The 27,837-nt window shown below is 61.2% G+C and overlaps 3 protein-coding genes and 1 long non-coding RNA gene across 21 annotated transcripts in view; 2 read left to right on the top strand and 2 right to left on the bottom strand.

Moving 5' to 3' along the window:
- CHKA (choline kinase alpha) overlaps positions 1–7,579 on the top strand; it is a 63,414-nt gene extending 55,835 nt beyond the window's left edge. For 7 of the 12 annotated variants that reach the window (XM_058689867.1, XM_058689872.1, XM_058689870.1 and 4 more), the window contains 2 exons: positions 434–540; positions 6,290–7,579. In XM_058689867.1, the coding sequence (XP_058545850.1) occupies positions 434–540; positions 6,290–6,545 (363 nt within the window). In that variant the 3' untranslated portion in view covers positions 6,546–7,579. Of the gene's footprint in view, positions 1–433; positions 541–1,931; positions 2,014–6,289 lie in introns of all 12 variants that reach the window. The other 5 variants (XM_058689873.1, XM_058689866.1, XM_058689871.1 and 2 more) reach the window with 2 other exon arrangements.
- Positions 7,580–8,885: 1,306 nt separating this feature from the next.
- TCIRG1 (T cell immune regulator 1, ATPase H+ transporting V0 subunit a3) lies at positions 8,886–20,350 on the bottom strand. Of its 5 annotated transcripts, XM_058689859.1 has the most exons (21): positions 20,253–20,344; positions 19,081–19,145; positions 17,735–17,855; positions 17,283–17,361; positions 16,395–16,615; positions 16,212–16,297; positions 15,544–15,670; positions 15,380–15,462; positions 15,097–15,190; positions 14,805–15,017; positions 14,129–14,273; positions 11,829–11,968; positions 11,579–11,736; positions 11,404–11,494; positions 10,706–10,824; positions 10,392–10,605; positions 10,010–10,138; positions 9,762–9,866; positions 9,565–9,682; positions 9,135–9,312; positions 8,886–9,036 (listed from the first exon to the last, which is right to left on the bottom strand). In XM_058689859.1, the coding sequence occupies exons 3-21, from the start codon at positions 17,849–17,851 to the stop codon at positions 8,958–8,960; spliced, it is 2,496 nt and encodes an 831-aa protein (XP_058545842.1). In that variant the 5' UTR covers positions 17,852–17,855; positions 19,081–19,145; positions 20,253–20,344; the 3' UTR covers positions 8,886–8,957. The 5 variants fall into 5 exon arrangements, with proteins under 5 accessions (XP_058545842.1, XP_058545841.1, XP_058545843.1 ...); XM_058689858.1 differs by lacking the exon at positions 19,081–19,145 and having other exon boundaries at positions 20,253–20,350; XM_058689860.1 differs by lacking the exons at positions 19,081–19,145; positions 20,253–20,344 and adding an exon at positions 19,187–19,393.
- Positions 20,351–20,487: 137 nt separating this feature from the next.
- Positions 20,488–21,647, top strand: LOC131488274 (uncharacterized). Its single transcript, XR_009250140.1, has 2 exons — positions 20,488–20,762; positions 21,425–21,647. It is a non-coding gene; the product is annotated as an uncharacterized LOC131488274 (long non-coding RNA).
- Positions 21,648–22,885: 1,238 nt separating this feature from the next.
- On the bottom strand, positions 22,886–27,259 carry NDUFS8 (NADH:ubiquinone oxidoreductase core subunit S8). Of its 3 annotated transcripts, none has more exons than XM_058689886.1 (7): positions 27,178–27,259; positions 26,023–26,080; positions 25,882–25,932; positions 24,984–25,073; positions 24,713–24,885; positions 23,140–23,268; positions 22,886–23,057 (listed from the first exon to the last, which is right to left on the bottom strand). In XM_058689886.1, exons 2-7 carry the CDS (start codon positions 26,078–26,080, stop codon positions 22,926–22,928), a joined length of 633 nt encoding a protein of 210 aa, XP_058545869.1. In that variant the 5' UTR covers positions 27,178–27,259; the 3' UTR covers positions 22,886–22,925. The 3 variants fall into 3 exon arrangements, with proteins under 3 accessions (XP_058545869.1, XP_058545870.1, XP_058545868.1); XM_058689887.1 differs by having other exon boundaries at positions 27,121–27,216; XM_058689885.1 differs by lacking the exon at positions 27,178–27,259 and adding an exon at positions 26,829–26,950.
- Between the last annotated feature and the right edge of the window lie 578 nt (positions 27,260–27,837).

Here is a 27,837-nt window from a genome sequence, read left to right as displayed (position 1 = left end):
CACCCTCGGGTGGCGGCGGGGGGGGGGGGCACCTGCCAACACCTTTGGGCTCCCTGGCGCCTGTGCCTGGGCTTCCTGCGGTGACCCCACACAGAATGCCAGCCAGTCTGGGGAGACGCATGATGTAGGCTTTGCACCCAGACCACGGGAAACATGAGTGTGGATTAGATTCTACCTGTTTTTGCTGGAAGTCATCGTAATTTCCTGTACTAGTCTTGCCAACAAGACAGCATCGACAGCAAGCTGGAGCTCACTGCCGGATCAGCGAGCTTCCACACTCCCCACGCCTGGCACAGAGCTGCTCGGGCTCGGCTGGGCCTTCTCCAGGCGTCTCTGGCGATGCGGGGTGTCCACTGGACGTGTAGTGCTTCCTGACAGCTGTCGACACCATCTGTCTAACCACTGACTCTAATGTAATTCCTTTTTTTTAAAGCTCCACTTTATTTCCAATTACTTGGCCGCATTCCAAAATGAATTTGAAAACCTCGGTAATGAAGAAAAGTGCATTATAGAAGAAGAGATGTTGCTTGAAGTCAATAGGTAATTGTTTCCTTTCATTGATTGATAAAGATAGCTGTCCTGTTCCAGAATATAATTGGGGTGACTGCTCGCAATCCTGAGTATTTTAGGAGCTTCTCTACAAACATACGTCTCTAGGACTTGTACTTTGTCCAAAGGGGAACATTTGACACCTCTCCAGGTTGCAGCTCACGGCAGGGGCGGGGAGCAGGGTCAGTGCACAAGGTCAGGAGGCTTGGATGGTGCCCCAGACTGTAATCCACGTGTAAGACTCAGCGGAACAAGGCCGTGCCATCCAGGGCCTGCACCCTCTTGTCGCCCGATGCTCGTGAAGTGGTGGGCACCATCCATTAATGTGTTTCTTCTAAAAAATAATGACAGATTGTGAGCATTGGTTCTGAGTCTTGCTTGTTTAACTTTGTTTCAGCAGCTCTCAAAGCAGGGCTGAGAAACTTCTGGATTTTGTAGAGGTTCCGACCCCTGTGTATCATACACACTCATCTCCCAAGTCTGGAGGCTTGAGTTACTCCCATCCTGTGGGGTCTGTTACAACAGGAGATTCTCGCTAAAAACGTCTCCGTACCTCTGACCCACCTTGTTCTGTCCAGCCCACTTAGCACAGATCATGTCTTCCAGATCCTGGTCTTCAGAAGTGTCCACACCCCTGTTGCTGAGCATGTGGCCAGCCCTGCCGTCCCCGGGGCTCCCCCTGCAGCACGGAGCTTCCCTCTCTGGTTCGGGAATGGATAGAAAATAGAAAAATGGAGAGCCAGACAGGAAGGGGAGCCCCAAGGGACGTGTAGAGGGTCAGGGAGTACAAGCAGGGGTGAGGAGGATACTAGAGCATTCAGTGAAGCCCACAGGCACTGTTGTGAGGGGGCACGTGCGTGGGTTCACGGTGACCGAGGCCACGGTGCAGCGTAGAGATGGGGACTGTCACACCCTCCTCTGTTTCACCGCTGTGCTGCGAGGGCAGGGGTGAGGGTGGGGCGGCATCCAGCTCCAGGAAGGGTGGTGAGTTATGCAGAGGCCTGCATTTTCCCCCTCTTGCTGCACAATGCGCGCTGAGGGTTGCTGGTGCCGTGGGTTCACACGTGTAGCAGAGAGCATTTCTTTCCCAGCGTAGCCCGTGCCTGCCTGCGTGGCCCCCAGGGCCCCCGTTGAGTCCCGTGACTGTGTGACTGTCGCTGTCCCACTCGGCAAGTCCACCCGCCCCCAGCCAGAGGTGGGCGGAGCCGGCAGCCGTGCTCCCAGCTGCTCGCTCCCTGTGGCGTGTAATCCCACCGAGCTGGCCAGGGCAGACCCAGTTTGCATCCAGAGGAGGTAAAATGCCCACCTGCAGGAAATTCCGTCATCGGGCCCGTGGCTGGTGCCACCCATCTCACGTGCGTCTCCTGCTCTTGTAATTACAGGTTTGCCCTTGCGTCCCATTTCTTCTGGGGACTTTGGTCCATCGTACAGGCCAAGATTTCTTCCATTGAATTTGGGTACATGGTATGTTTTGGGGGTGGTTTTCTCTTCTATTCTCAGAAAGAAAATTGTTAACGATGTCTGTGAATGCTTGGTGGTAAATGACCGCTCTCTGCAGAGGGCTCCCTGTGCCCCCGCAAGTTGTGAATGAGGCGACCCGGCACCAGGACAGCAGGCTCAGCCCAGGAAGCTGAGGGTTAAAGGCTGCATAATTTAACCCTCTCTCACTGGCTCCGCATCTGCAAAGGCAGGTGACCAGCAGGCCAGGCCTTCCCTGCTCCAGAGAAGTGCTGTGTGGTCCTGTGGTTCGCCTGCGGGATGTAGAAATCGGACCCTAGAGGTCCAGCCCTTGACCTCAGTCCCTTCGGACACAGGGGACAGCGAGTTGAAGGAGCACGATGGGGTCTGCCTCTGTGTTTTCCTCAGCTGTCACGGCTCCGTTCTCCGGCCTGCAGCACCCCACGTCGTGCGGGCGGCTGGTGCTGACTCATTGAGCCGTCCTGGTTGCTGCAGGCAAGTTTGACAAGCCAGGCTGTCGTTTTCTTCTAACTTTAGGAAGCGTCCTTGACATAGACAGTTTTAACCTCGAGTTAAGCCCTCTGTTGCCCCATGGTGAGTGTTGGGAGCGTGTTCCAGGGCAGGGGCGTGTAAAGTCTCTAGTGAGCACCTTGCTTTGAGACAGGAGGTGGGAGTGACTAGTTCTCTGATCCCCTAGTCCTGTACGAGGCGGAAGGGTTGGTACTGCACAGGTGGTGTCAGGCCAGAGAAGGGGAATATGGAGTTTTGAAGCAGATTTAGTCACGGTCCAGTGATTATTGTAAGGCAAAGTAGACATCAAAAAAATACTACCAAAGATAAAGAATAATTTTGTAATAATAAAAGGATCGATTGATCTAGAAGACATTAAGAAAATCGTGAATGCGTCCATACCTTTCTTGCTTCAAAAGACGTAAAGCAAAACCTGAGAAAACTGATGGAGAGAGAGGCGGACCCACAGAGCAGACCTCCCCCTCCCTTGGTGACAGCAGAGCCAGAAACACAGCAGCAGGAGGGACGGAGGAGTGGACAGCACTCTCCCGGCTTGACGTAATTGATGCCCACCGCAGAAGGTACATTCTTGCCCATTGAATATGGAATGTTCATCAAGATGGACCGTATGCTGAGCAGTAGAAAATAGGTGTCAAGTGGAAAAGAATTGAAATGCAGAGAATATACTCTGACCCTGGTGGAATTTAATAGGATATCAGCAACAACAAAATCTTGAAACTTCTTAGTTATTTGGAAATTAAACAGTACATCTAAATAAGCCCTGGATCAAAGAAGAAATGAAACAAAATATTTCAAAGAAAATTGTAAGGGAACACAGTATATCAGAATTTGTGAGATGTAGTTCGAGTGGTGTTTAAAAACTTGTGGCTTTGAAGGTTACGCATCTGTATTAGATAAGAAAGTTTTCAAACCAGTGACCTTAAGAAGCTAGAAAGAGAAAAACAAGCTTAAGCCCAAAGTCAGTAGAACTAAATAAAAATAAAAGCAGAAATCGTTGAAATAGAAAATGAATGGGAAAAAAAGAAAAAGAGAGAGAGAGAAAGTCGGTGAAACCAAAAGTTGGTTCTTTGAAAAGTTCAATAATAATTATAAACTTTTGGTTATACTGAGCAAGTAAAAGAGAAGACACATGACTGATACCAGGTATAAAGAAGACATCACTACAGATCCTATGGATGTTAAAAAGGGTAAGAGAATATCATGAATAACTTCATGCCAACAGATTGACAGTGTGCACGTGCAAATTTCTTAGAAAATACAAATTACCAAAACTGACATAACAAGTGACCATATACTTATTCAATAAATTGAATTCCTAATCAGAAGGGAAGAAGAACAACTGCCTTTATTTTATAGGTGACATGATCATGTACATGAGTAAATATAAAAGAATCAGTAGAAAAGCTAGTTAAACTATGCCGGGAGTTTACTGAGGTCACAGGATACAAGGGCAGTGTATAAAAACCAGCTGCATTCCCATAGGGTAGAAATAGTTACAGATGAAATTTCACCATATTGACAATGGCATAAAAGTATGAAATACTTAGGGGGATAAGGTTCTTAAAATATGTGCATGACCTGTGTACTGAGAGCTGTAAAACATTGCTAAGAGAGCCTAAATGGAGACAGAGACCACATTCATGGCTTCAGAAGACTCAGTATGAAGAGTCTGTTCTTCCCAAACCGATCTCCAGAGTCTCCACGATCCCAGTCAAAACCCCCACAGGCTTTTTGGCAGAAACTGATAAGCTGATTCTAAAATGTATGTGAAACTAAAACTAAGGAACCAAGTCGGAAGACTCGTTCTGCCTGATCTCGAGATGTATCGACACAGTGGGGCATTGGCGGCAAACACACAGTGGGGCATTGGTGGAAAGACGGACGTCAGTCAAATGGAGCAGAGTCCACTGCCCAGAAACAGACTCACACGTAGAGCCAACCAGTATTCGACAGAAGGGCCGCAATAATTCACCGGGGGAAAGAAAGGGTTGTATTTTCAAAACTGATGTGGGAACAACTAAATAGCCATATGGAAAAAATACTGAACCTTGATCTCCTGCCATACACAAAAGTTAACTTGAAAGAGACAACAGACCTAAATGTAAAAGCTCAGACCACCACGTGTCTGGGAAACACAAGGGAGAAGCTTCCTGACCGAGGCAGAGGTTTCTTAGGTTACATAAAGCACCGACCATAAAAGTAAGTTGGGCTTAATCAAAATGAAAAACTTTGGCTCTTTGAATGACATCCTTAAGAAAATAAAAAGGCAAGCACCAACAGGAGAAGATGTTGCAAATTTGTATCTGACCAGGACTTGTATTTAGAATATAGAAAGAACTCACAACTTAGCAAGAAACCAAACTTCCTTTATAAACAGGCAAAAGATTGGGACACTGCACAGAAGATAAACAAATGGCCAGTACACATCTTTTTGTCTGCATAATGTAATTAGTCATAAAAAGAGACGCAAATTAAATCTCCAGTGTGATTCCCTCCACACCTGTGATGGTGGCTAAAACTTTAAGACCCTGACAGTGTCAGACGTTAGCAGGAATGTGGAGCGGCCGGAACTGGCATATGTTGCCGAGGGGGCTGGTGAGAGGGTCTGACCGGTCTGGAAGACAGTCCGGCCACACATTTACCGTACAGCCCAATAGTCTTCTACTGGGGCATCATCGATCCAGGAGACGTGAAAGCATACATCCACGCCAGGACTTGGGTTCAAATGCTCACAGCAGCTTCCTGTGTGATAGCCCTGAAATGGAAATACCCTCCATGCCGATCAGATGAACGGATAAATGTGCCGTGTGAGGTCCAGATGATGGAAAAGTACCCCGCAGTAAGCCAGAATGAACCCAGATGCTCACCACAGCACGGATGAATCCCAGAAACGTTATGCTGAGTGAAACAAGCCAGGCAAAAGGGTACAGACCGGGTGACTCCATTTATGGAAAAGCTTTCTATTAGCAACCCGTACTGATCGAAATTGGTTCAGAGGCTGCCTGTGGCCAGGCGGCGGGGTGGGACCCGTGGAAACTTGAGTGTGCCGGAATATTCTTTATCGTAACTGTGGCGGTGCTGCTGAACTGGATGTATGCGTTTGTGAAAACCGTCCAACCGTGTGCGTGAAGGAGTTAATTTTTGTGGCATAGAAGTTACACCCCAACACCGAGTTGTGAACAGCGATGCTGTGATCTTCTGGCAGTTAGCGTCACACGCTTTTCAGTTTGGAGCAGGTGCTTAAGAGATCGCGTCGTCCACCCCGACGGATGGATGGGGGAGCAGGCCCAGAGACACACGGTGGCTTGACCGTTCTCGTTCCCGAATGCCGGGAACGCGAGACCAGCTTTTCTTACTTCCCTCTCTCATTCTGGGCGGTAATCATGCCGTAGGGGGTTCCAGAAAACCCATGGCGCGTCCTTTCTTGCACCTCTGTCCTCTACTTCCTGACGCCCCCGGGACCTTTTCCTTTGAGAGGGGAGCCTTTGTTTGCATCAGTGTCTGCAGCGTTCCGGTCGACAAGATGGCGCACCGTGGCAGCGCACAAATACGTAGGCGGGGGTCCCGCCTGGATTGCAGGGCCAGGGTGGCCAGGGTGACCGAGCTTGGTGCCTGGGCTCCCGGACAGCCTGCGGCAGCCGGAGCTGCTCTGTGGCCTCGGTGGTTGGGGCCCTGCCCTGCGGGGGGGACGGGACGTGGGCGGCTCTGGGCGGGAGTCCTTGGTGAGCCTGCCCTTCCTTGTGTCTCCTAGGACTATGCCCAGGCAAGGTTCGATGCCTATTTCGACCAGAAGAGGAAGCTCGGGGTGTGAGCGTGGGAGGCGCCGGCGGCTTCATCCCTGGACCGAGCAGGGGCGGCCGAGCCAGAGGGGCCCTCGGTGCTCCGACTGCCGCACCTGCGGCAAGAAGGCTCGGATGTCTCGCTGCCCAACACAGATGTGTATGATACGAAAGACTGTATTAAAACTGAGTAACATTTATTTCATATCTTGTTTACGATTTCACTAGGACTCTGCGATGAGATCGGGAAGCAGAAATATAGTACAATAGTGCAATATCTCAGAATCCTTTTAATCTAGGCAAGGCATCTTGTGTCCGGGGCCTGAAGTTTTCAGTCAGATATGGCAGACAGCAAGAGTGAACCGTGTTTCTGCGGGTACTTTTTTTGGTTAACGTTGATTTTTTTCAAGGATGTGAGTTAACGTGCTGGTGAGCACGGCAGCCAGGCTCTCGGGGGTAACGAACGATGTGTGTAGACACCGCTCGCTCCCGAGGGTGGCCCGTCAGCCGGGACAGACTGTGATGTCGCTCTGCGGCCTGGCCGCGAGTCTCCGAAGCTGCTCCTTCACCTTCTGGTCCACGTGGCGGACGCACGAGACCGCAGACGGCTCGGGAGGGGGGTGAGCCGTTGTCTGCGTCCCGTGACCGTAGCCCCCGGGGACCGGTCAGGCCGGCGCGTCGCCCCCTAACCGGGCGCTTCCCCCGCCCTGCTCTCCTCCGTAACTGAATGTGCTTCTCTAACCCCAGCTTCGGGGCGGGCAGGCGGCTGTGGCCCACACAGAGCCCACGGCCGGCCGGGGAGCGGTGTGGGGTCCTGGGGACACACACGCCTCCCGGCTGCCTTCCCCGTGGAAAGCGGGGTTGGCCCGGACGTCTGCAGCTTTTCTCTTCCTCCTCTGCCTCTGCTCGGGGATCCTGTGACCGGGCTGGCTGCCCTGGCATCGTCCTGCCCGGGGGCTCCCTCTGCTGGGGGCCGTGGGGCACCGGAGGCCCGGCTTTGGCCCTCGGCCGGGTGCCCCTGCCCTCGCTGCCCCCCGTGTCCCTGACGGGTCATTCTGGTGGGAAAGAGCAGCCAGTATACGGAATGTGGGGGTGTGGATGCGGTAGGCCTGTGACACCCATATATATTCAATGTCCTTTGGGATGATTTTTTTTTTTTTACTCTGAACTCTTATTTGAATGGTTATTTTGTGCATACGTTTCTGCTACCAGAGATTGTACTATACAAACAATAAAAGCATACAAACCGATCCTCACTGTCACCCTTGGGTGTGTCCTGTCAGGCAAGGCTCCCAACCCACCCCCATCCCCGTAAAGACCCCTACCTAGAAGGATGTAGAAACTGGAAACAGTGGTATATCCCGGAGGAAACTGAACGGTTGCCTTGGCCAAGGCAGGAGGGACATTTTCCACTATTCACCCTTCTAGACATTTAAAATTTTAACCAGGTGAATGTGTTTTGGTATCTGAGCAATAAACGGTCCCTCACGCCTGCGTAAGCTCTCACCCAGAGCGATGCTCCCCCCTTCTTCCTGTGCCCACCCAGGCTCTGGCCTGTGGCCCCGCCAGCCACAACCTCCCCACCGTGTCTGGGGGCTCCGAGCAGGGCAGTCCTGGACCCAGGGGACGGGCTCCTCCCAGCAGCTGGCCAGATGAGCGCCAGGCCACCCGGCTTGCTGTGCCCAGGGCCTTGCTGGCCTCAAAGCGGCCTTTGTTCCCGGGGCCTCCTGCCGGAAGAACCACTTTGCAGCTCTTCGGCCCGAGCAAGCAAGGCCTCTGAGAAGCACTGGTGCTGCCTCCTAGCCGGTGGTGGGACCCAGGCCAGAAAGACATGTGAAATGCCATCATCCACCCCACCAGCCAGAGGATGGCCTCAGGGGAACAGGACCGGTCACCCAGGGAGGGATGGGAGAGACCACAACCTCCCCTGAAGGGGCGGTGGGGCCTGGAGGCCAGTTCAGCCTCACCCGCGGGGCCCTGGACAGCCTCTGCCCTTCTCTGCAGGACGGTGGCGTGTGTATGTATGTAATCACTGCCCCGTGTGGAATGCGTGCGTGCGTGTGTCCTCGCTTTGGACCATCGTGAGTGCCTGGGGTGGGGCTGGCACCAGGGCGTGGAAGTATTGGCCCATCTGTGCCAGGCATCACCCTTCATGCCCAGAGTATCCGGAACGTTCTCTTACAGCCAGTTTGCGCATCCCATGGATGAGGAGCTCACTCCCCACCGGCTCAGCCTGGTAAGACACTCATTCGGAACTAGAATGTGCTGGAAACATCTCTCCTGGGTCCTAGTTCTGCCCCTACTTCACCCCAAGGCTCTGGGATTACTGCAGATGTGCCGTGGGGCCTCTCCCCAACTTCTCAAGGCTCTAGATCCCACACCAGGGCCTCCCACCCCGCTGCACCCTGCACCAACCTCAGCTGCAAAGGAGGGGACGAAGGAGACGAGCATAAAGCGGGGTGTGGGGCCCACGACACCGGGAGCCCCGTGGGGGTGGGACCGGCGCGAGCCCAGAGCCCGGCCCTGCCTGCCCAGCCCCCGGCACCGCAGACAGGACTGACACGCAGGTCCCAGTCCTACATCTTTATTTCTTGTCTCCGGAGCTAAGGGCAGGGACCGGGGTGCGGCCACAGACAGACACTAGCCCTCCTCTGAAGCGAAGGTGAAGGGGCTCAGCTTGTAGCCAGTGCCTGAGTAGAACTTGTTCTGAAACTCCACCCTGGGGGTGAGCAGGGGAGAGCCGGTGAGGGGAAGGCCCTGGCCCTCGCGCTGCGCCCCCCACCCCCCCGCCCCGGGCCGGCCAGGCGGGCCTCTCACCAGTGCAGCCGCAGCGCGTGCAGGAAGGCCGAGAGCCCCTCCATCACCAGCAGGATAGCCACGGTCAGCACGGCGAAGGCGGCGAAGACGGGGACCAGCGCCACGGCTGCCACGCCCAACTTGCGGCCCAGGCCCAGGCCCGAGCGCATCACCATGGCCCACAGGACCTCCGACAGCTCTGGGGGGTCGGGGAGGCAGCAGTGGAGGCCAGGGCCGAGGGGGCGCCCGCCCAGCCCCCCGCGGCAGCCCGCCTTCCTGTGGAGCCGGTGCGGGGGGGGGATCTCCTCCAACATCCTCCCTTTACAGAGGGGACACCGAGGCCCGGAGAAGTGACCCGCCCGGGCCACCCAGCCGGCAGCTCTGAGCGCCAGAGGCGGCCAGGACTCGAGCTGCGGCCGGCCAGCCCTCCCGCCGCGACCGGGTCACTCACGGGCGTGGGCCAAGCTCAAGGCCCAGAGGCGCAGGTAAGAGGCCGTGTTGGAGATGCAGCCCAGGCAGAACTCGATGGTGTGGATGGCCTGGTGCATCAACACCTCGGACAGGACAAACTGAGGGGCGGGCAGCTGTGAGGGGCGGGCCGGGCGGCGGCCGGCACCCCACACGCACACCCGGGGAGACCACACCCACCTCGGCCGCCTCTCCGTCCTCCGGGCACCCCGCTTTCTCCTCATCAGGGCCCCAGCCGGCCACGGATGCATCGGAGGAGTCCAGAATCTCGGACTTGTCCTCATCCTGGGGGTGGGGAGCAGGTGGCGTGAGCAGGGACGGCGCCCGGGCCGCCGCCGCCGCCCGCTCGCAGCCCCTCGGAAGCCGAGAGGAGGCCGGGGTGGGGTCAAACCTCCCGGCAGCCACCCACCCCCCCCGCCCCCCCCTACCGGCTGTCGGCCAGCGGGCCCCCTCTGCGAGCGGCTGCGGTGCCGCCAGCGCAGGAACAGCGGCGTGCCGAGCAGCAGGACGGGCACCATGACCAGGGCCAGGATCACCAGTGCTGACTGCACCGCTTCCTGCGGGGGAGGGGGTCCCAGTCACCGGCCCTCTCTGAGCCGCGCCGCGCACCCAGCCCCGGCCCCTCCCCCGGGGACGTGGCTCCGCAAGGAGTCCTCGGAGCGGGGAGGCTTCCAGCACCCGCTGCGCCGGCCCTCCTTCCACCTCCCCGGCTCCCCGGCGGAGGGAGGCCTGACTCGCGTCCCCGATTCTCAGATGAGGCTCCCGGCGGCCCCGTAGCGGGTGTGGGCCGGCGCCCCCGCGCCTGCGCACCTGCCCGTGGAAGAGGGGCTGGTTGGTGGGGCTGCGGGAGAAGAGGAACATGTTGATGAAGTGGATGAGGATGCTCGGGGCCGAGGCCGCCCTGGCGGCGGAATCTTGCAGCCACTTGTAGACGATGAGGAAGACCAGGTAGCCGAACAGCCCCAGCAGGAAGACCAGCTCCGGCAGGGTCTCTAGGAGCAGCCGGTGCCACTGGCCGAAGTGCCTGCGCCGGCAGAAGGGCGGGGTCGCCGGGTCACCCACCCGGCCGCCCGGCCCCGCCTGCCCCGGTGTCCCCCGGTGTCCCCCGGAGCCCGGGCCCTCACACGTGGTTGAAGACTCCCAGGACCACCCCGAAGGTCATGTGGGTGACCCCCAGGATGACGGACATCTTCATCTTGAAGGAGTTGAGGAAGCTCAGGTGGTTGCCGGCCAGGCTCCAGATCTGGGGTGGCAGGAGGGACGGGTGTCACGCGGCGGGGGGGGGGGGGGGGGGGGGGGGCTCCCCGCCCGAGTCCCTCAGCAGCCCGTCTGCCCCCGTGGGGCCTCGGCACGTCTGTGGCCCACCTGCCCGCTGTGGGGCAGCAGAGGGGGATGGCCCAGACCCCAGCTCTTCCTAGCTAGGGGACACTGAGCCTGTGATCCCTGTGCCTCTGCTTCCTCATCTGCGGAATGGGGGCGGTGCTGATGGGGCTGTCTAAATACCCCATCACGTCACGTCAAGGGCACGGAACGGTGCCCGGCGCAGCAGGCCAAGAACCAGCCGAGGGCCGCCCTTACTACCGCACGCTTCTCTGCTTTCTGAAGCCAGGGGAGCCCCCTCGTCCTTCCGGACCCCCACACCTCCCGTGCTGGCACCAGGCCCGGCACTCGGGAGGGGCTCGGCGAGCACGGCTGAAGGGCGGGGGCAGGGGGTCACGTCAGGTTCAAGGTTGGGTCAGGGTCAGCGGAGGAGCCCCGGCCCGGCCCTCCCACCTGCCCGCACCCCCCCCCCCCCACCCCGTGGCAAGTGGCGGGGACTCACGGGGTCGATGCCGAAGGGGTAGGGTCCCAGGAAGACGCCGCTGACGTTGGGGTCCAGGGCGAGCAGCGGGTGCTGGGCCAGGAACGCGTCACTGTGGCAACAGTACGGGGTGGGCGGGGGCTGCGGGGGGCGGGGGCGGGGGGGGGGGGGCTGCGGCGCCGCGGCCCGGCCTCACCTCCAGTCCGACTGGGTGGCCATGGCCGCCACGCTCCAGCCGGAGGAGAAGATAGCAGTGGCGCGGCTGAAGCACTCGTTGTAAATGAAGCCGGTGTAGACGGAGAACAGGCCCATGAGCAGGAGCAGGTAGCGGCCGCTGAAGAAGGTCTGCCAGATCTGGGGATGGGGGGGGGGGTGCCGTGAGGGACCGCCCCGGGCCCCCAACCCACGGGGGCACCGTGGGTTGGGCCCCCCCGGCCGGCCCTCACCTCGTTCTGTGCCGACTTCACGGCCGGCCGGTTCTCCGTGAGCACCATGGCCAAGGCGAAGAGGAACATGAGCAGCCCGTGGCCCACGTCGCCGAACATTACGGCAAAGAGGAAGGGGAAGGTGATGATGGTGTAGGGTGCTGCGGGCAGAGGGGCCAGGCGGTCAGCCAGGACCCCCAGGGACAGGCCCCGGGACCCCAGGAAACGGGGAGGGGTGCTGGCGAGGCAGGGGCGCCAGGCCGTGTGTCTGCGTTCCAGAGCCCTGGCTGTGTGACGGTGGGCTAGTGACTTAACCTCTCTGAACCTCCGTTCCGACATCTATAAACTGGAGGTTCAATACTGCTGCTTCGTAGAGCTGCTGCCCATGAGTTTATGAGGGCAGTACTGGTGGGCCGCAGCACTCGATGGAAACCGGGTCCTGCTGCTGTTAAGAGAGCTGCAAGCATACACTCGGAAAGAACAGAGAGCCCGGTGGCGGTCCTGACCCACACATGGCAAGTTCCGGAAGGCCCAGCTGGTCGCTTAACCTCTGAAGTCTCACTCTGCCTTCAGCGAAATGGGAAAAACCCCTAACGGGCGTTACGAGGACCACAATGCACATCCCTGTGAGGAGTGGAGTCGTGTCCCTTCCAAAATGATACACTGGAGTCCTAACCCCCAGTCCCTCAGAAAGTGGCCTTAATTTGGAGGTAGGGTCTCTACAGACGTGATCAAGGGAAAAGGAGATCAGCAGAACAGGCCCTACCCCGCTAGGAATGGCGTCCCGATAAAAGGGGGGAAACTTGGGGGCGCCTGGGTGGCTCAGCCGGCTAAGCGTCCGACTCTGGATTTCGGCTCGAGTCACGATCTCGCGGTTTGTGAGTTTGAGCCCCGCGTCCGGCTCTGTGCTGACAGCGTGGAGTGCTTGGGATCCCCCCCCACCCCCCCACCTCTTCCCTGCTCATGCTCATGCTCTCTTTCAAAATAGACTTTAAAAATTGGGGGGGGGGGGCGGATTCGGACACAGATGCATTCCGTGGGAGAGTGCCGCTTAAACGTGAGGGTGGCCGTCTCCAAGCCAAGCACGGAAGTCGGCCTGGAACGGAGTCCCCGTCAGAAGGAAGCGGCCCTGCGGACACGGGGATCTCGGACTTCCAGCCTCTGGACTGGGAGACGAGAAGTACCCGTGGTTTAAGCCCCCACCTGTGTGCTTTGCTGCACCAGCCCCGGCGGACTGATCCCCCCCAAAGTGACTGCTCCGAGAGCTGGGGGCATTTTGTCAACTGGCCGCCTGGTGGTCAGGCTGCCCTAGCTGGACTGGCCTCTGCTAACACGGAGGAGCTGTGAGCACGCGAGACGGGAGGGGCCCAGGTCGAGCTCCCGGATGCTGACCCCGCGGGACGGCAGGCCCCGAAGGACTACATGCGGCCCTGATCACCGTTCACTCGATGGTTCCATTCTCACGTCCTGCCCGGGCCACCCCGGGGGGGGGGGTCCCAGCACCCTGCCTCTAGCCCCCTGGGTGAGGCAGGACCCTTCCTTGGCCAGTTACTAAGTCCTCTCCAAAAACGGGTCCCACCGTGGTTCACCTCCTACACCTATTCTTTGGGCTCAGAGACCCACCGTGGTCCCCACCCGGTGACACGGGGGCCGCTGGGCCACTGGCTACACTGCAGCCAGCCTGCTGCAGGGAGAGCCGTGTCTGGAGGGAGAAGAACCAGGCAGGTGACAGACCAGGTGCCCCAGGAGTGCAGAGGGGGCTGGGGAGGGAGGAGAGCCAGCCCCCTGTGGCCCCCCCCCCGACTCCCAGCCCTCAGTTTTCCCCCCTGCCCCTGCGGTCCCTGACTGGTTTCTCCCAGGAGCACCTCTCTTTAATTGAGTCCCCACCTCAGGGTGTGCTCCTGGGAGAGCCCGACGGCCCCCAATTCACGCTTCTCACAAACACGGTGCGGCCTAAAAGCGCATCAGTGGGCCGGCTAACTCTGGCCTCAAGGACTGCTGTCCTGCGATCTGATGACGGGCAGCCTTCCCAGCACCGCTCTGAGGGCCGAACTACGCGTCCCATTTTACAGATGTGGAAACTGAGGCTCAGACAAATGAAGAAATGTGCCAAGTTAAATGGGACCTCAAACCTGAGCTGTTTCTACGGCAAAACCTGTTCTTTGCACAGCCCCGCGCTGGACCCCTCGTGAGCCTCGCTAGGGGGGCTTGCTGGGGATAAACACAAAGTTCCCACCCCGGAATGCTGGGAGTGTGCTGCTCAACTTAAGAGGGCGGGACGGGCCCAGTGGGGAGACACCGCGGGGCTCCATGGCTCTCACCGGGATTGACCTCCTGGTAGCGGCCCACGCCGTAGGCGTCCACGATGCCTTGGAAGCTGGCCGTGAAGCAGTTGGTGCGGATGAGCGTGGGGGGCATGTCCCGGCAGGGGATGCGGTGAACCACGGCACTCACCCCTGCCTCGCTCTGGGGCACCGGGTGGACAGACAGAGGGATGAGACGGAGGGCGGGGACCTTCAGGGACCCTTTGACACGCCCAGCCAGACCCGGCTGGAGAGGCGGGGCTCCCCGGGCAGGTGCCTGGGAGACTCCTCCCCTCTGTGAGAGAGGACGACCAGCCCCACCTGCCCCAACCGCGGGAGATCCAGGGAGGTGCCTGAGACGAGCTGACCCAGGAGAGGGAGCCCCATCGCTACACGTGAGAGCCGACGGGGCGCCAGCAGACGGCCGGCCGTGACACCCATTTCACGGATGCGTAGCCCCAGGCTCCCTCCGACGGCCCAAGATCCCCCGGGGCCAGGGCCTGCTGAGCTGGCCTCCAGGGTGCTCTGGCCCGTCCCAGGGCCTCTACGACCTCGGGATGGCCGAGGCCATCAGGGCAGCCTCCCCGGAGGAAGGCGGGGCGGTGGGGGGGGGGGGGCGGGCCCGGGCAAGGCACGGCACCGGGAACAGGCACCCGCCTGGCAGGGGGGGAGGTGGGAGACCCGCCGCACTCACCGAGCTGTCCTGCAGCGCCTGCTGTAGGGTGGGCAGGTCGCGTGCGGCACACCAGCCCTCGGCGATGAGGCACTTGTGCGTGGCGCTCACGCTGCACTGGTTGAGGGCCAGGTACACGGCCTTCATCTTGCGGATCTGCACCTGCCAGGGCGGCAGCAGCCGCTGCACGCGGGCCAGCACCTGGCTCAGGAAGCGTTCCGTCTCCCCCAGGACCTGCGGCCGGCGCGGGGTGGGGGTTAGGAGGGGCAGGGGTGCGGCGGGCGGGGCGTCCAGCCTGGCCCCCAGCGCCCACCTCCTGCAGCTCGTGGCTCTGCTGCTGCACCCCCTGCAGGGCCCCGAGGCGGCCCTCCTCGTGCTCCGCGTATGGGAAGATGTGGCAGTGGAAGCTGGCAGGGAGGAGGGGTGACGTGAGGGGAGGCCCGGGGGGGGGGGGGGCTCCGGCTGGGCAGAGGCGGAGTAATGGGGCAGAGCGGGGGACAGGGTGGTGACAGGCAGGGGCCTGGGCACAAGCGCGGCGGGCGCCCAGCCCCCCACCCCCACCCACCCCCCACCCCCCCCCCCCACCCCGATCCCACCAGTCCGTGATCTTGCGGATCTTCTGCCCTATCTGCTCGCCCCAGTAGGAGATGAGGAAGGTCATCCACGTCGAAGGCTCGCCCTGCGGGAGGGGGGCCCACTGTACCTGCGGTCCTGGCCCCGCCCGGGACGCACCCCCAGCCCGGGCCTCCCCGGCCCTCACCGTCACGGGGTCCTCTAGCTGTTGTTCTGTCTCCCGGAAGCTGGCGATAAGGAAGCCACGACAGGCCCTCCAGAGCAGGCGTTCGAGGGCGGCGGCCTTGGAGGGCTCCACGGCACCTGCCACAAAGCTGCCGGGCCGGCCGGGCTGGGCGGGGGCCGCCCCAGCTTCCCCCTACCTAGCCCCGGCCAGGCCCCCTGTTCAGGACAGTCTGCCAGGCACGGTGCCCTGCTCCCAGGGAGAAGGCCGGAGCCTCCCCACCCCGGCAGGGCCCAGAAGAGGAGAACCCGGGGCGCCTGGGTGGCTCAGTCGGTTGGGCATCCGACTTCGGCTCAGGCCGTGATCTCACGGTCCGTGAGTTCGAGCCCCGCGTCGGGCTCTGTGCCGACAGCTCGGAGCCTGGAGCCTGGAGCCTGCTGGGGATTCTGTGTCTCCCTCTCTCTCTGCCCCTCCCCCACTGACACTCTGTTTCTCTCTCTCTCTCTCTCTCAAAAATAAATAAACATTTAAAAAAAAAAAAAAAAAAAAAAGAGGAGAACCCGCCCCGAGCCAGGGAAATTCTGGGCCGGAAGGAGGAGGCCGGGGGGCAATCTGAGGGTGGGCGAGGAGAGCACCGGACAAGGAGTCAGTCAGGGCCTCCGGCTGAAAAGCTTGAAGCGCCCCTTACTCACTTGACTCTCAGGTCCTGGTGTGGGCCCCCGGGGGGCTGGAGCAGGGGGATCCTTTCAGAGGGCCCGTCGGCGTGGGTGGCTGCCAACTGGGAGCCGAGAGGCACCGTGAGCCCCGCGACCGGATGGGGGCCTGGCACCCCCAGCCCCACGCGAGCCTCCCCGCCTCCCCGGGCTGGAGCTGACCGGCGGGCCGTGGCCCTGGCCCAGCACGGCAGCGTGGAGCCGCAGCTGGTGCAGCTGGACCTGCAGGGACTGCTGGTTGCCCCGCACGTCCCGGAGCTCCTGTGCCAGGCGGTCCGTCTCCTCCTGGATGCGCAGCAGGTCCCGGGGCGGGGGCGCGGGCAGCCTCCCCTCCGGCCGGGACAGCACCTGCCCGGCCCGCCGCACCTCCTCCTGCAGGAACACTGGGTGCGGAGGGTCGGGCGTCAGGGGAGGCCGTCCGGGGGCCAGCACCGGCTAATGGCCACCGTTAGCCGAGGGCTGCCTGATGTCTAGGGGGTCCCGAATGCCGCCCCAAACTCCGCTGGCCACCAGCTAATCGATTCACTGGATCCAAGACCCCCAGAAAAACCCCAGGCCGAGCCTGTATCTCCTCCCAAGCTTGTGTGGACTGCTTGCCCGCTCCAGGGCCCCGGCCACGGCCCCCGCCCAGGGCCTGGGCCCCACAGTGGTGGTCCAGGGCAGGGGTCCCTCTTGTCCGGGTTAAAGAAGCAGCAGCTCCTTGGGGCACCTGCCCCTGGATACTGGCCTCTGCCCACCCCAGTCCATCTGTAGCAGAGAAGGCTCTGTCTGAGCCCCTCCCCTGCTTAGAAACCATGGTGGCTCCCAGCAACCACTGGATGAATTCCTAGGCCCTCACGCGGTATTCGAGGTCTCTTCCAAGCAAGCCCCATTGTCAAGAACCCCCCCACAGACCCCAGCTGCCCTATCCTGGCTCTGCAGGGAGGGCCTGGCCTGGACCTCTCTTCTCTGCCTTCCACCTGGGGCACCAGGACTCTTCCTTTCAGGCCAAGCTCGACTGGCACCTCCTCCAGGAAGCCTGCCTGGGATGTGGGCCTGGGGCCAACTCACAGAAGGTTTTCTCCAACTCCTCGCAGCGTCGAACATCCCCCACGAAGCGTCTCTGGAAGGCGCTCACCGAGGCATTGAGCTGTGGTTGCCGCACAGAGGCGTCAGTTTTCTGGGGAGGGGGCCGGGGAGGTCCCCACCCAAGGGCCCAGGCTTGGCTCTCTACAGGCCATGGCTGCCTCCCTCTCCCCCCGCCAAAAGGTGTGAGGACACCATGAACCTCCAGATGCCCAGCTGGAGACGGACCAGGCTCTGCGTGCCCTGGGGACGGTGTGACGGGGCCCAGGAGGCGAGATGGCCTCAGCCGTGCGTAAGGCTGGCTTTCAGGGAGCAGAGGACCTACGGCAGAGGCTGCTGGGACTCAGGCACAGCCAGGGGCCGTGTGGGGGTGGCGTCGCACCATCTAGGATGCCTAAGGACAAGCCCCGCCCCCACGCGCGTCCGGCCCCACTCACGTCTCTGAACTCCACGAGAGCCAGCTCGCCAAGCTGGCTCACGCAGGTATAGGCAGCGGAGGTGGGCAGGAAGAGTTGCACCAGCACGACCTCCTCGCTCCGGAACATGGAGCCCATGGTCCTGTGGGACGGGCAGGGGGTGAGGGCTCAGTCGGCGGGGACCACAGACGGCTCCCCGTCAAGTAGGGATTCCGTCCGCCGCGGCTCAATCCATGGAAGGTCCCGCTTCCAACCCCATCTGACAGACGGGGAGACTGAGGCCTGGGGAGCCTCAAAGGGGTGCTGAGGTCACACAGGAAATAAGCGTGCAACTGGGAGCGGACCGACCTCACGGCCTGAGCCACAGCCCGACCTCACTACAGCTCTTTCCAAGCGGGCTCTGCCCTGTCCCGGACACCCACCCCTGACCGCTGGTGGCACCGGCTCTTCTCACACTTGCCCTCTGCTCCCACTGTCCCTCCTCTGTGGCCTGCCCTCACCTGGGATCCTGATCACCCTCGGCGCCCCAGGCCAAGGGTCACCTCCAGCAGCCGGCCTCCTAAGTGCCACGGCCCTCGCTGGCCATGAGCCCTTGTCCTTCTACACCACGGAGCGCCCATCCGTGACCCAGACACCCAGCACTGAGGTTGGGCCTGTCCCCACAGGCAGCTGGAGCCCTGCTCCCTCCCTGAGGTGTCTGGGTGTGTGCTGAGGGGGTGGGGTCTCCGCCGGCTCCCCTCACTGAGGCCCGAGATGCCTGGCGGCAGACATGCCCCTGAGGCCCGGACTGCTTGGCAGCTGCTGTCTACACTGGGGCGGAACAGCCTCCCAGGTGTCGAAATCCACAAAATGAAACTGGAAACTGACACGGGCAGGAAGGGCCCGCCGGGGCCCTGCCCAAATGCCGAGGGAGGAGGCCCCGCAGATGCCCTGGCCCACAAGCCAGGACTCCATGGCCCCTGCTCTGGGGGCCCAGGGCCAGCCACTTCCCCTCTGTGGGACTCCGTCTCCTTAGCTCCCAAACGGTGGGGGAAGGGGACAGACACGAGTGAGGTCCCCAACTGAGAGGGTGACCAATTGGCACCAAAGGCCCTGCCGGCTGTCTGGGCCGGTTGGGGCCAGCCCAGCTGGTCACTTCCACCCCCCGGGGCCTGGGTTACTTCAGTCTAATGAGGGAATGCAGCCCCGGCCCCAGCCTGGAAGAGGAGAAAAGGCTGAGAGGCAGCCCGAGGCCGCAGAAGCATTGGGCCCTGGACAGGGAAGGGTGGGCAGGAGGGGCTGGGTTCCATCCCCAGAAGGCCAGGGACCAGGGTTCAGAGCCCTGCCCAAACTGTGACTGGCTGGGTGACCTTGGGGGAGTCTCTCACCCTCTCTGGACTTTCACTTCCTCTTTGGGTAAATGGGACTTGGCCAGCCCCAGGAGAGACAGGACCTGGGTAGGGAGTAAAAATAATGAGAGTTTACCCACACTACCTCTAAGCCTAACGGCAATCCTGGGGGGAGAGGACCCCGTAGGCCTCTTTTACAGACGGCTCAATGCACGTGGAGAGTTGAGGTCTGGGATCAGGTGGTCAGCAGGTGGCCGAGCCAGGCAGGAGCCCGGCCCTGGGGCTGCGGGTCTGGAAGTCCCAGTGCACAATATGTGCTCAGAGGAAATACGTGTTCTCTGCCCTGAGCACCCTGAAAGGCTGGAGGGTTGTAGGGAACCAGGTCTGGGGATCCAAGGGTCCAGCGGCCCCACGCTGCACCCTTCACTCACAGGGCCTCACCCTCGGCAATTCCCTTGGCGACAAGCACAAGCTGGGGTGGGTCACCGGTGTGTAGGGAGCTGGTCAGACCCCTCCCCCACATTTGAGGACTCCACTGGCTCACCCCTTCCCCCCATCCTCCCTGGCCCCTACCCAAGCCAGGGGCCACCCCAGTCCCTTTGATGGAGCAAATGAAGTTTCCTCAGTTCTGTGGCCTTCAGGGTCCAGACTGCAGCCCTCTCCTCACTCTATGTCCCCTCCTTCTGGTCCCTCAGGGACTGAGGCCAAGGCCAACTCCAGGAACCCCCAGATCTCTCCTCTAAGCCCCTGACCCAGGGATGAAAGCTGGACTGGAGGGGAGGGCCTGAGGCCTCTTCTCTTCCAGACCAGTAGGCTCTGGAGCTGGAGTGACCCTATTTGCCTCTAGCTCTCCCTCTTTGTAGTTGGGTGGGCCTTAATTTCCTCATCTGTAGAATGGGCCCCGCCCTCCGAGGAAGATGCCACAGAGAAAGCTCTGAGCGCCACCAGCGCGCCACCAGGCCCAGCGGAGTTGGGCTCAGTAGTTAGTGGCTGTTAACTCCCCATCTTCCTCTTCCTCTTCTCTTTCCCCCTCCTCCTCCTCGCCACTGTGGCCCCCACCAAGGCCTGACACCCGGCGGGCGGGCCGGCAGACTGAGTCTCATCCACTGATCCAGCTGGGTGCGGGTTCCAAGATCCCCTTCCGGGCGCAGGGCGAAGCGACGGTGGCAGACGGGGCTGCGGGCTCTGCAGACCCCTGCCGGGGCACTCACCCCCGGGCCAGCAGCACGCGGCGCCCCTCGGCTCTGCGCTCGGCTCCCGGCACTGCGCTCCCCGCCGCGGCGCCCACGCAACTCACTTTCCCCGGCGGGCGGGGCCGCGAGGGGCGGGACCACGGAAGCCCCGCCCCGCCCCGTCCCGTCCGGGCCCCGCAGTCCCCACCCGGAGTCCCGCGAGCGGCTGGAAAGGTCGCCGGGCTCCGGCTGCGACCCCGCCCGCCCTAACTTCCTGAGGGACCATTGGAGGAGTGTGCCGAGGGGCCCAGAGACCAGAGCGCGGACACAGACCAGCGCCGACCCGCGCACGCCTACGTGGCCCGGGGTGCGGGGAGGCGTCCGGGGATAGGGCATGGGACGTCCCTCCCCCCCCCCCCCCCCCAACCTAGAGGCCTATGGCTGAAGGTCTCTCATGAGACCACAGTTGCACCGGATCCTTCCACCTTCCTGCCCCTGACCACCCGGGGTAGGGACCGAAGCTCCAGGCCCAGTGCTCTGTGCCCTTGGGTAGGTGCTCACCCTCTCTGGGCCTTTTTCCTCAATGGCAACAGGACATGGAGGGCCAGGCCATGTTATGTCCTTCCACTCAGGGCTGGACACCCAACGTTAGCTGTTGCTCCCCCCCCCCCCCACCCCCCGCAGCTGGGGGCGCCCTGGAGACTTTGGTCCTGCCCCAGCACCCCTGAGCTGAGGTTCACACCTGCCCAGCTGCCTGCACTTTGAACGGGCCAGGACCATACCCACCGGGGACAGGAGGTGCAAGGGGCCCCTCAACTCTAGTGATCCTTGAATCCCACATGGCAAGGTCCTCTGAGGGGCGGAGTGGTGGGCAAATGGAGCCCCAGAGCTGGGGGTGGAAAGTACAGCCAAGGTCAGTGTCCTCTGAAAAGTGGGGGCCCCCATCCTGGGGCACTGTAGGTCTATTTCCAGGGTGGGGAGGACCCCTCAACACAACCAAACAGCACCAATGGGGGCCTCAGGTCAATACCTCCTGGTGCAGGGCAGACCAGGACCCCACTGTTACAAAATGGCATTAGAGGTGCATGTGCACGCGCACACACAGACACACACACACGCAGTTTCTGACAAGTCAGAAGGGGGTAGAACCCAGTCAGGAGCTGGATAGCCTGACCCATTTTTAATTTTTTTTTTTTTTTTTAATTAGAGAGAGAGCAAGAGAGCGGGAGAGGGAGGGGCAGAGACAGAATCTCAAGCAGGCTTCACGCTCAACACGGAGCCTGACACAGGGCTCGACCCCGTGACCTCGGGATCACATCCTGAGATGAAATCAGGAGTTGGACGCTCAATCCACTGAGCCACCCAGGCGCCCCCTGATCCATTTTTAGAAGTGTTCTGTTTGTCTGTGTACAAATATAGGCTCCATGACAATTATCTAATGCTGGTTCTACCTGGGAAAAGTGAAATTAGAGATGTTTTAGGAGTTTTAAGCCTGCCTCATTATTGCAGAGCTCTGGCATCCGACAGCCACCGGGGCTGGCCGGGGGCTGGGCGCACAGACACTTCCCGGGGGCCGGTCTTCCCTTCCAGGCCTGCACTCACTCCTCAGCTCTGCACCTTGTTCCTTAGGCTGTGGGGGCCCAAGCAGGTCCTGGGCCACCTCAGCACCAGATGGCCCAGCTAGCAGCAGTGAGGAGAAAAAGGGGTGTCCTGGGGAATGAGTTGGGGAAAGGGTGGGGTTCTTTGCCAGGCCTTCTCAGAGCCTTGAACGTGGTCACACGCGGTGCCTATCACAGAAAGAGGGCACTTGGGGCATTTCCCGCACTGACTGGTTCACAGAACACCCTCCTCTCCCTTCTTTCCGTGAAACATCATGGGAGGTTAGTGTTTTGTAAAAAGTACTTTTGGAAATGACGGAGAAGGGGGACTCAGATCTCCGACCAAGTTAGTTTTCATCGGACGCATGCTGTGTGATTCTGAGCCGGTCACTTCACCTCTCTGAGCTGGTTTGCTCACAGCTGAGAATATACTGAAGTCCCTCCGCAGGCCCTGGCGCTGAGTTCGAGGGAGCCGTCCCTGATGATTCTGTCCACACGGGGCTAGCGTGTGGCCCCACAAGGAAACCACGCCGCTGCCGGGATTGCGAAGCCGGAAGTTCTGAGCAAGCAGAAGCCAAGCCTACGGCCCGGCCAGGGGAACTTGGGGAGGAAAGGGGATGTGGCTGGAGAGGAGACAAGGCCAACTCAGGTGCAGCGGGGTCTGTGTCACCTCCTCGTGACTGTTACCCACCACTCCCAGCAGGCCTCTCCCTGCCCCCAGGGAGGACAACGCCCTGGCCGGAGTTTCTGCCGCCTGATGTACTTCTGCCTAAGGCTCTGGGAAGCTCCATATCCGTAGGGTGGAGTCGTGGGAGGCCCTCGGGCGAGGGCAGGTCCGGCCCCCGACCCTGTGGGCACCCAGGATTATGGGAATAGCAGACCCCAGGCCGAGCCTAGAGGCATCGCCCAGAAGACGGGTGTGCGGCAGGGCCGCTCTGGGCTGACAGCCACAGGGAGCCCCAAAGGGACCCATAGAGTCCCACAGGGAGGCCGGGCCACCTCTGGTGGCCCCACTGAAGGACCTGTCTTGGGGAGGAGTCCACAGGCCGCGGCCGGGATTCAGGACAGAGGCGGTGCGGGAGGGCAGAGCTTTTTTATTGGGCCGCGGGGGGCGTCAGCGGTACAGGTAGTCGGCCTGGATGTTGGCGGCGATCTCGGCCTCCCACTTGTCCCCGTTGTTGAGCAGTTTCTCCTTGTTGTAGAGCAGCTCCTCGTGTGTCTCCGTGGAGAACTCAAAGTTGGGGCCCTGCAGGCGGGGGCGGGGCGGCCACGTGAGGTGGCTCCAAGGCGCCGCTGCCCCGGCCTCACCCAACCCCATGCCCACTCACCTCGACGATGGCGTCCACGGGGCAAGCCTCCTGGCAGAAGCCGCAGTAGATGCACTTGGTCATGTCGATGTCATAGCGCGTGGTCCGGCGGCTGCCGTCGGCCCGCGGCTCGGCCTCGATGGTGATGGCCTGGGAGAGGGGCACGGAGCACTCCTTACCCTTCGTTCCTGTCCCCCGTCTGCCCTGTCCTGGAGGGGTCGCTCTGCGGCCACGGAACAGGTCCTGCCACCCACTTTCAGCCTGATGTGCCTTCCCTGCCGCCCCTCCCAGGAGGCCCCCGTCACACAGCCTGGCGTGTGCCCTGGCTGACATTTTTCTTGTTTGTTAACTGCCGCCATCTCCCGCCTGAGAACCTAAGTCCCACGAGGGGAGGACTGTTGCCTACTCCGTTCACTGCAGGGCCTGTAGCCCCGAGGGGGGTCCTCAGGACTAGCCCAATTGCTGTCGGTTGCACGCTGAACAGCTCTCCCATTTATGTCTGGTTATCCCCCTTTAAGGGATGAGAAAATTCAGGCTCAGAGAAGTTGAGGGGCTTCCCAAAGCCACACAGCAAGTGAGGCTCAAAGCCCAGACCCGAAGGTAGGTCTTTAACCCTCAGTTTCTGGGTACGGCTTTGTGCCAGCAGGGAAAAGGCCAACCTCCCACAGCCCGAAGGACCTTCAAAGGGTGTGACAAAGGCCTTCACGTGCCCCCCAGCAGTGTAATGCCCACATTCAGTGGGACCCTAGACTGGTAGCCTTGCTTCTTTGTGCCTCAGTTTCCTTGTCTATAAAGACAGGGATGACCACCTCTGCATCCTAGATTGATGCAAAGATAAGTCATGAGCTGGAACGATGCCTGATCCGTGGACGCTGCTCACTGCCCGGTGAGTGTTACCACCACTGCTGTTTGGGGGCTCTTCTCTGTGCGCCGGGGTGGCTGGATCAGAGACATCGAGGCCACCGCGCATGGCCTGGAGCAGCCTCAGCGGGGGGGGCGGGATCACTGTGTGGTGATGAGTGACCTCGGTGCCCGCTGGGGCTCCAGCTGGGCACGCCCACGGGCCTTCCCAGGAGCCTCAGCTGGATGTTTCTGTTTCTACACTAACAGCCCCCGCCTCTGGGTGGTCCATGTGGGACCCTCCAACAGAACTTGGAGCCGGGGGCTCCAAGGAGCAGCAACCAGGGGCAGGGAGGGCCTCAGCTGCGGCACGCGTGTCCTCAGGGCTGGCCCTGTGACAGGCACACGTGCACAGCTCCTGAGACTGCTGCTGTGTTCAGGGCAAAAGCGGAGACCTTCAGGGGCCGCCCCATGGCTCCCAAGCCCAGGTTTCACGCCCCTGACCAGATCCCCAGGCGCGGGACCCACGTGGGTCATGTCACGTGGGTCACGCGGCCCGCTCAGGGCCACAAGCCTGCCTCCGATGACTCACTAACGCTGAACCGGCCCGGCAACGGGACTCAGACAGGGAAAGGGGTTTTCCTGGGGACACAGCCAGCAGGGGGACCAGAGTTCGGGCCCCAGGCTGCCCAGCTTCCCCCTCTCCGCAGCAGGCTGCAGCCTCCTCCTCGAGGGGCAGGGGCCAGGGGCTCACCTGGGCGGGGCAGACGGCCTCACAAAGCTTGCAGGCGATACAGCGCTCTTCTCCGGACGGGTAGCGGCGCAGTGCATGCTCCCCCCGGAAGCGTGGGCTCAGCGGGCCCTTCTCGAACGGGTAGTTAATGGTGGCCGGTTCCCGGAACAGGTAGCTCAGGGTCATGCCCAGGCCTGTGGGCAGCATGGGCGTGGTGGTGGGTGGGGGCCCCTCCTCCCCAACAATCTGTGCCCACGCCCTGCCTGTGCGGCCCCTTCCCCCCAGGGCCCACCTCGGATGAGCTCAGTCCACAGCAGGGTCTGAGCCGCCCGGTCGGTCACCGACTTCATGTCCATCGAGGTCTCCCGCATGTTCACGAACTCTGCAGGGGAGGTGAGTGGAGGGGCCGTCGTGATAGGGCTTCTCACAGCCGCACATGCCCAAGTCCCCCACGAGCCCGACTCAAGGAGAAAAGGCCTGGTCATGGGGTGCCTGGGGGGGTGCTCAGCCGGTTAGGCATCTGACTTCGGCTCAGGTCATGGTCTTGCAGTTTGTGGGTTCGGACCCTGCGTCGGGCTCTGTGCTGACAGCTCGGAGCCTGGAGCCTGCTTCGGATCCTGTGTCTCCCCTCTCTCTCTGCCCCCGCCCCCCGCCACTCCGGCTCCGTTTCTCTCCCTCAAAAAAAAATGAACATTCAAAAAGAAATTAAAAAAAAAAAGGCCTGGTCTTCCTTCCAGCTGGACCTCCCCCCAAGGGCCTCAGCAAGCTCGGAGAGGCCTGCCTCTGGCTCTGGCCAATCCTTGCCCACCTTTCCCTGTGTCTGGGCAGCCATCTGAGCCCAGGAGTTGAAGGGGGCTGGAAGGGGCTTGGGTGGTGGGGTCCTGGTGAGGAGGATGCACACCCAAGGCTCACACCTGGCAGTCCCCTGCCCCAACACCACCCCCCCCCACCTGTGCCACGCAGGGTAGCTCTGAGATGCCCCTGTGTGGCCACAGGGAAGGCTCCCCACCCCCTAACTGACAGACCCTGCCCCCATGAATCATACTCAAACTTGATCGTCATGATAGAGCAGAAACGGAGGCTCAGAGAGGGGGAGCCTCTGGCAAAGCCAGGACTAGAACCCAGGCTTCCTCCCCTGCCTCTGGCAAGTTCCTGATCAGGCATGAGGCTCAAGGGGCCCCGGGACTCACTGTAGGTTGCTGCCACCGTGCTGCTGTGGAGGCTCCGGCCACTGGGGTGCCCTGGAAGGAGGGGGATGACGCTGTCAGCGGCGGCCTCACATCGGGAGGCTGGGCCCCCCTGCACCCCAAGAAAGGCTCCCCTGGTCCTACCTGCACGTGCGGCCTGGGCCAGGGCCCGGAGCAGCGTAGCTGTCGTCAGGCAGTGCATCTGCGGGCGTGAAAACGGAGGGAGACACGGGTGGGTCCCAGACCTGTCCCCGCGGGAAGTCTGGCACTGCGGGAGCCCTGACCCCAATGTGTCACCTGGTCTCCTGTTCCCCCCATTCCTGTCAGAGGCACACAAGGCCTCCCTGTCCCCAGGTGTGGCACCTCTCAGCCCTCCAAACCTGACTCCGCGCAGCGAGGCTAAGATTTAGGGAGTATCTGTGGGCCCAAGTTCCATCTAGCTCACCTTCTAAGAAGCCTTTAAAACCCATCCCTCCTCTCTTCCCCGATCGGTGCTCCTGCCTCCCACCTCTCCCCTCCCCTGTTCATCGTCCCCAAAGCTGACCCAAATAAGCTGGCCAGCAGCCACCAGCACCGACAGCCCACTGTGTCAGGCACTGGGCTAGGGGGTCACACACACTGTCATATGGTCCTTACAAGGGTCTCTCCTGAGAGACACAGAGAAGCTGAGGCTCAGCCATGTGAAGTGACTTGTCCAAAGTCACACAATGGGGGTTGAGGGGTGGAGAGAGTGGGACCAGTATGGAACTCCTGCACACCCACAGTCCACCCCCGTTGGAAACCCTTTTAAAGGCTAAAATAACCCTCGGGACCAAATTCTTTTCCCCAGCATCAAGGTCCTTCTGGACCGGTCTCCTAGCCTGCCAGGTGACCTTGGCCGGGGGAGGTCATCTGACATATTTTCTCATCTGTGGAATGGGGGCCACGAGAACGAAGGGAGGTGTACATGCCCAGAGCTTGGCATCTGGCCGAAGCTCGAAAGTGCCCTTCCCGTGATCTGTGACTTGTCTCGGGCCCATCTCTTAGGACCGCTGGCTCCAGCGCCAGGCACCTAGCCCAACATCTGCCCGACCTTCGCCGTGACCTCTGACCCCACAGACGCGGGCGGGGCATGCGCCTTGATGGTGCCGGGTCACGGGTCCGCTCGCGGCGCGCTGAAGGACACCCGGGCCGCGCGTCGTGAGCAGACCGAGATGAAGTCTGGCGCAGAGTCGACAGGGCCGACGAGGGCACCGCACTCACCCCCCGACGCCGCGCCGCCGAGGTCCGGCTTCTAACAGCTGACCCCTGAGCACCCACCTTGAAGCGCTGCCTCTCCTTCCCTTGCTGAGCGGCCTGTCCGCCGAGAGGCGGAGCCTACACTCTGAGACGCTGCCATTGGGCCGGCTGGTTTCACCTTTTCCGCGCTCATCTTTTACGGCGTACTCTGATTGGCCAATGCTGCCCCTGAAAGAGGCGGGATCCAGCAGCATCTTTCCTCTGATTGGCTAGGGGAGAGCAGGCACTTGAAGTTGCGTAGGGCGCCTCCATGTTGGGTTAGAGAGGCCAATAAGCGAGGAGTCCCTACCACCGCAGGCGGGACATCCGGGGCGTGGCTTAGGAAGTGGCTCCGGGTCGGACCCGGCGCCCCGTGCTGGAGGCCGGCAGCTCACCGCAGCGGGTTGTGTGTGATAACGGTGCTGAGAATTGCGGCCGGCAGTGATTCCGCGGGAGCCGTGCCTGCTCGGCGCTAAACCTTTACCCAGGAGCTCTGTATGGAGGACTATTCTCGCCTTACAGCTGGGGAAATGAGGCACGGGCTGCAAAGTGCGGCCGCCTGAATCCCACCTGGATCTGTGTGACTCGGGATCCTTGTCCCTCAACAGCCACCAAACCTGTTTCCTCCCAGTGGATTGATTGGTAGAGGGCCCCCGGAGGTTGCGGGCACCGAGAAGGCCCTTGGGACCGCCTCTGTGTTTT

This window comes from Neofelis nebulosa, chromosome 10 (genome assembly GCF_028018385.1).
Source record: "Neofelis nebulosa isolate mNeoNeb1 chromosome 10, mNeoNeb1.pri, whole genome shotgun sequence".
In the NCBI taxonomy this organism is placed as follows: Eukaryota; Metazoa; Chordata; class Mammalia; order Carnivora; family Felidae; genus Neofelis; species Neofelis nebulosa.
Note: the sequence above shows the minus strand (reverse complement) of the source record. Positions and strands in the feature narration are given on the sequence as shown.

Bases quoted from the DNA above. Each gene is read 5' to 3' on its own strand.
- TCIRG1 (XM_058689858.1), bottom strand. From the start codon at position 17,851: ATGGGCTCCATGTTCCGGAGCGAGGAGGTCGTGCTGGTGCAACTCTTC. The intron at 16,616-17,282 runs GTGAGTTGGCCC...CTCCGCACCCAG, and splicing joins GGAGTTGGAGAAAACCTTCT to TGTTCCTGCAGGAGGAGGTG. The intron at 15,463-15,543 runs GTGAGGGCCGGG...CCCCTCCCGCAG, and splicing joins AGCTAGAGGACCCCGTGACG to GGCGAGCCTTCGACGTGGAT.
- NDUFS8 (XM_058689885.1), bottom strand. From the start codon at position 26,897: ATGGGCCCGAGACAAGTCACAGATCACGGGAAGGGCACTTTCGAGCTT. The intron at 26,081-26,828 runs GCATGTACACCT...TCACGCCCGCAG, and splicing joins GGCCAGATGCCAAGCTCTGG to ATGCACTGCCTGACGACAGC. The intron at 24,886-24,983 runs GTGGGCCCTGGG...TGCTGCCCACAG, and splicing joins GTGGACTGAGCTCATCCGAG to GCCTGGGCATGACCCTGAGC.